Below are 6,344 nucleotides of genomic sequence, written 5' to 3'. Positions count from 1 at the left end.
ATAGATCTCTTCCAATCAGTTGGCCAAGTGGTTGTTCTCCAGATTTCTTCGAATAACTTGGTGAGCACATCCATGCCAGGATCTGTTAGTTGAAATACATAAATTGGTATACTATCTATTTCTGGGGCCTTATCTTTTGCTATTTCCTTCAAAACAGCCTGAACTTCTTTCTTCATCACCCTTGGCTCTTGCTAATATGTTGTTTCATGAAATTCTTCTGTGTCTGCCAATTCCTTTTGATACAGTGGTTCAGTATCATCTTCTTTTAATGCTTCCTGGATGATTTAATATTCTGCCTAAATAAAGTTTTAAAACTTCCTCTAACTCTATAGATCACAACTATTAATACAATTCAATATAACTTTCAATTTTGATAAAAAGAAGAAAAGACACATATAATTTGCATAAGAAATAAAATGGTGACCACAACAGAATTAACCAAAATAGAAAAAAAAACCTACAAAAAACTAATGGACTAACATGAAAAGGTATACTCAAACAAATTTGAAAACCCAGAGTCCTGACTCAATGGTACTCAACAACAACGAAAGAGGAAATGGACAAATTCTTAGAAACTCACACTTTATCCAAATTGACAGAAACAGTAGTGGAGAACTTGAATAGACTAATAACAGAAGAAATTTAATTTGTATGCTGGGCAAATCATTCACGAGGATGGACTTTATGAAGAAGAGTGTGCCATTATGATTGACAGAAGACTTATCAACAGCTTGTCTTATGTAGAGGAAAATATGCTATTTGTTGAAAGCAAGGAGGACATTAAATACTTGCTGCAGAAGATCAAAGACTATATAGCCTTTAATATGGATTACATCTCCACATCAAGAAAACAAAAATCCTCACCACTGGCGAATAGGCAATATCAAGATAAATAGGAAAAAGTTTGAAGTTATCAATGATTTCATGTTCCTTGGATCCACAATCAACACACATGGTACTCGCAGTCAAGAAATCAAAAGGCTTGTTGTTGTTGTTGTCGTCTACTATTGAGTAGGAATCAACCCATAGCTGACCCTCTAGTGGGTTTTCCAAAGCATTAAACCACACAGGAGGAGAGAGCCCATCCTCCCATGGAGCAGCTGATGGATTTGAACTGCACAGCTTGGGAATTGAGGCTTAGCATCTTACGACTAGGCCATCAGAGTTCCCATGTTACACTAGGAAAAATCTACTGTCAAAGAATTCTCATTGCTAAGACACAGTGATGTCAGTTTAAAGACTAAGATTCATCTGATTTAAACCATTTTCTTTTCAATTGCTTTGAATACATCTGAAAATTGGACTTTTAAAAAGAATAACAAGAATCAATGCCTTTGAGCTATGATGTGGGAGAAAAGGACTGGATATATATCCCATGTACTGGCAAAAGAATAAACAAGGCTGTCTTGGAAGAAGTACAAACACAATTCCTTGGACTCTAGGATTATGAAACGTCATCTCATACACTTTGGACCTGTTGTCAGGAGGATCCAATCCTTGAAAATATATATCATACTGGGAAAGGTGTAGGGTTAGAGAGAGCTGGGAAACCCTCGACAGCTCATTCATAGTGTTGTTACTAGTTCTAGTTGACTGGATGGCACCTAACACCAACAAGAGCACCTGACCTGTAAAAAGAAAAACAAATAAACAAACAGAAACCTAGTCACAAAATTGACAGAAGATATGAAAATCTCTTCGTCAAAGATGATATTCAGTTGGCTAATGATCACATAAAGAAATATTCAAGACAACTATCTTTTAGAGAGATGCAAATTAAAACAATGAAATATCTCATCTGAGCAACAATAGCTAAGTTAACAAAACACAACAACACATGTAGATGAGAATTCAAAGAGAATCCTCATGCACATCTGGTGGAAATGTAAAATGGTACAACCACTACAGAAGCCAGTCTGACATTTTCTCAAATAGTTAAAAGTAGAAACCTTCTCTGATCCAGCTACTTCACTGTTGGGAATATGTCCTAAAGAAATCAGAGGGGAGACTATATGTACAACTTATCTTTCCTGAAACATTATTCATAACAGGAAGGAGATGGAAGTAGCCCCAAGTGACCACCAATAAACACATAGAATCATAATACATTCACATAATGGAATATAATATGGAGAATTTAAAAGCACTGAAGTTGTGTGAAACACTTCACAACATACACACATCTAGAGGACATTGTACTGAGTGAAATAATTTGTCCACCAAAAACTTCAAATACTATATAAGACCTCTATTTTTTTTAAAAAAAGTTATAGGTGCCAGACAGGGAGAAAACAAGAGTAGAATGGATATGCAATGAACAGTGTAGTAGAGTAGAAGAGAAGATCACTCTGGAACAAATGGACTATCAGCTAATATGTATTAAAATTAGCAATCTGGAACAAGACATACATAACCAATTGAAAGGGAACGAGGAAGAAGAGAAGCAGAGAGAAGAGGGAGGAAAAGAAAAAAAAATAAAGTAAGGGACGGTTTACCCACAGACAAAAAAAATTGCAGAGAATTAACCAGAAGTAATGGGAGGGAAAAGGAAGAGAGCAGAGATTAGCAAACTAATTAACAAACTAGAATAAAGTTAAGAGAAAGGAAGAGGACAGTGAGGTTTGGACAAGACATTATATCTAAGGGCATTGTACAATGGTGTTTATCGTTATTTATTATTTTTTCATTAATTATGGATGACTTTGAACTGTGGTGCTGGAGAAGCATATTGAATATACCATAGACTGCAAGGAGAACAAACAGGTTAGCCCTAGAGAGGGTGAAGCCAGGCTGCTCCTGGGAAGCAAGGATTCTAAAGCTTTGTCTGACTTACTTTGGACATGTTGCAAGGACGGACCAGTCCTTGGAGAGGGACATCATACTATTAGGAGGGTGGAGGGACAGCACAGGAGAGGAAGATCCTCAATGAGATGGATTGATTCAGTGACTGGAGTAATGGAAGGGTAAGTGTGTCATAAATTTGTACAGGATAGAGGTAGCTTTAGGGGTTTTGTACGGAGGGTCACTATGAGTCTCAGGTGACTCAGCAACACATAACAACAACAATAAACAATTACTGTTATTATTTAAAAAAAAAACAAAGAAGAAAAGGGGAGGGGAGTTCCACTGGAAGACTTAGCACTCTTGCTTGGCCAAACTTTTCGTCTTTACTTCTGCTATGCCTTTTTCCTGGAATTACATTCCTTGTAAGACCCTCCCCCACCTGCTCTCCAGTTGCCCATACTTATCTGAGAAAAACATGGCATTATCTCTTACTAGTCACTGTCAGAGTCTTTTTTCAGTCACATTTGTTTGGCCAGTCTTATATGTCTATGTCACAGGTGACCAAATGTATTCTTATGAGCTTTACTCTTCCTTCCTGATGAGTAAAAAAAATTAATATAGTTACTTTCAGCTATTTGTCTAAGTGCACCTACAGTTCAAATCTTCTAAAGAGACTAGTAATGTTCTCTTTAGATTTTAACATTAATTATATGTTTTCTATTATTTTTATATTATAAAGGCAACATGAAAGAAATTTGTTGAACATTTGAAAGGTCATGCAGTGATCTTTTCCTAAATCGTTCCATGCTGGATTAATATTTATCCTATTCCACTTTATGAAGTTTTGAATTCTAAAACTATAATTAAGTAAGTACTAATGGTTTCAAACTTCTACCAGTAAATGGCTTTAGTGCTGACACATCCAAAAAAGAAATCCTCCAGAAAAGTGTACAGACACATTAACTGCATTTAGTCTTGCATATATTCAGAAATAGATATTCATGATTCAATATTAAGAAGACAAAGATTCTTACCACTCGGCTAATCGGCAACATCAGGATGGATGGTGAAGAGATTGAGATTGTTCACAGCTTTAGTCTGCTTGACTCCGCAGTGAACACTCTTGGCACGAGAAGCCAGGAAATTAAAAGATGCATTGCCATGGGAAAGTCTGCTGTTAGGGACCTCTCCAAAGTACTGAAAAGCAATGGTGTCACTCTGGAGACTAAGGTGAGTCTGATACAGGCCATGGCCTTTGCAATCACTTCCTATACATCAAAGAACTGGCCAATGACTAGGGAGGATAGAAGGAGAATTGATGCCTTTGAGCTGTGGTGATTGAGAAGAGTATTCAACGTACCATGAACCGCTAAGAAAACAAACAGGTTCATCCTGGAGAGGGTTAATCTGGGCTGCTCCTTGGAGGCAAGGATTCTGAGGCTTTGTCCGACGTACTTTGGACATGTAGCAAGGAGGGACCAGTCCTTGATGAGGGATGTCATTCTTGGGAGGGTGGAGAGAGAGCACAGGAGGGGATGACCCTCAATGAGGTGAGTTGATTCAGTGACTGGGATTATCAGGTTGGGTGTGTTGGAGACAGTGAGATTGGCACAGGACAGAGCAGGGTTTAGGGATGTTGTATGTAGGGTTGTTATGAGTCGCAGGCAATTCGACAGCACATAACAACAAACAACAAAAATATTCAGAATTGGATAATCATGTGGAAGTGAACACATCTTTAAATACCTTTTGTCATACTGCCACCAAAAGTAGGGACATTAAAAAAAGGAAGATAAGGTACATAAGGTAGATAAGGAATGATATTTAACATTTTACTTGAAATTAGTTTGAAATTTATGGAAATGTAAAAAGAAAGAAATACAGAGCAAAAAAAATGTCAATGTGCCATTTATTAATCTATTAATATGTTCCTTCTTTATCATCTCCCTCCATATTTCCCTCTCTTCTTCAACAGCTCATTTGACTTTTATATCTAAATATCTGTAGTTTGCATCTCCTAATAATACAAATATTCTCCTACAGAACAATATATATAAAAAAACTCCACAAATACTAAAAAGGATGAAATTTTGTGGGAAAATGTGATAGGAGAATTTGAGCCATTATGTTGGCACAGACCTCCAAATTCCAATAAATATAGAAAAAGAAAATAAATTATTATTACTAATATTACCTACATTACAATTTTTGAATCACACTTTCATAGTGAATAATTTCTTTACAATTCCCATAACATCCTTATTCCTAAGACTATAGATTAAAGGGTTTAGTACAGGAGTGAGGATAGTGTAAAAGAAAGATACTACCATGTCTTTTTCCGGGGTGTGGTAGGAGCTGGGGATCATGTAGGTGTAGATGGCAGCCCCATAGAAGAGAGTGACCACAGTCATGTGGGAGGAACAGGTGGTGAAGGCCTTCTTCCGGCCCTCTGCTGAATTCATCTTATGGATGGTAAGGAGGATGAAAGAGTAGGAACTTGAAATTACTATCACAGGTATGAGGAGCATGAGGACACAGCACAGGTACATGAGTGTCTCAATTAGTGAAGTGTCAGAACAAGAGAGCTTCATTATGGCAGGGACCTCGCAGAAAAAGTGATGAATCTCCCTGGATCTGCAAAAGGGGAATGTCATGGTGATGGGAGTGAGCATAAAGCCATCCACTGAGCCCAGGAACCAGCAGCCAGATGCTAGGAGAATACATATCCTTTGGTTCATAAGGACAGGGTAACGGAGTGGATGGCAGATGGCCATGTAACGGTCATAGGCCATGGCAGCTAGAAGGAAAAATTCTGATCCTACTAGTGTCGCATAGAGAAACATCTGTATCCCGCATTCAGGGATTGATATCTTTTTGATACCTGTGACTTGGTCCATGAGCATCTTGGGCACAGTAACAGAAATGTACATCACATCCATCAGAGACAATTGACTGATGAAAAAGTACATAGGAGTATGGAGGTGAGCATGAGAGTGTATTAGGAGGATGAGGATGCCATTCCCAGATAAGGCCATGAGGAAAATCACAAAAATGACCACACAGAGCAGAGTGGGATGTTTAGATTGACTGAAGAGTCCCAACAGGATGAAATCAAATTCTCCAGTGTGATTGACCAACTGTGTGCTGTTCTCCATGAGGTTTCAGCTAGGGAATTAAAAACAGAGCTTTGAGATACCAAATATTGATGAGGATAAGACCATATGAAATGTACACACATGCACACACTGGCTTGCACACCCACATAAGCATAAATAAGTAAACTTGATTTGGGTAATAAAAGAAAATTCTGTGGTTTGGCAAATGTCAGTGGTATTTGTGAGCATATAATCATTTGTAATTTAACATAATATATAAGATGAGAAATTCATTTATAGCTGTGATTTTCACGGATTGTTAACCTATATCAAAATTGGCATAACTAAAAAAAAAGAAAAAGATGAAAATGGAAAAAATAATTGGCCCAACTCTTCATAATTAACTTTTGTGCTCATCTTTCAACAGCTTTTGGAAACTTGAAGAACTATCATTCAAATCATTTT

The 6,344-nt window shown here is 37.3% G+C and overlaps 1 protein-coding gene across 1 annotated transcript; it reads right to left on the bottom strand.

Annotated features, from left to right (window-relative positions):
* Window positions 1-4,997: 4,997 nt before the first annotated feature.
* Window positions 4,998-5,939, bottom strand: LOC102851858 (olfactory receptor 2T29-like). Its single transcript, XM_006893967.1, has one exon. The coding sequence runs from the start codon at window positions 5,937-5,939 to the stop codon at window positions 4,998-5,000; it is 942 nt and encodes a 313-aa protein (XP_006894029.1).
* Window positions 5,940-6,344: the final 405 nt, after the last annotated feature.

Source organism: Elephantulus edwardii, unplaced genomic scaffold (genome assembly GCF_000299155.1).
Source record: "Elephantulus edwardii isolate Elephantulus edwardi_28Jun2011 unplaced genomic scaffold, EleEdw1.0 scaffold00133, whole genome shotgun sequence".
NCBI classification, from domain to species: Eukaryota; Metazoa; Chordata; class Mammalia; order Macroscelidea; family Macroscelididae; genus Elephantulus; species Elephantulus edwardii.
This window is presented reverse-complemented; position numbering and strand designations above follow the sequence as displayed.

Bases quoted from the DNA above. Each gene is read 5' to 3' on its own strand.
- LOC102851858 (XM_006893967.1), bottom strand. From the start codon at position 5,939: ATGGAGAACAGCACACAGTTGGTCAATCACACTGGAGAATTTGATTTC.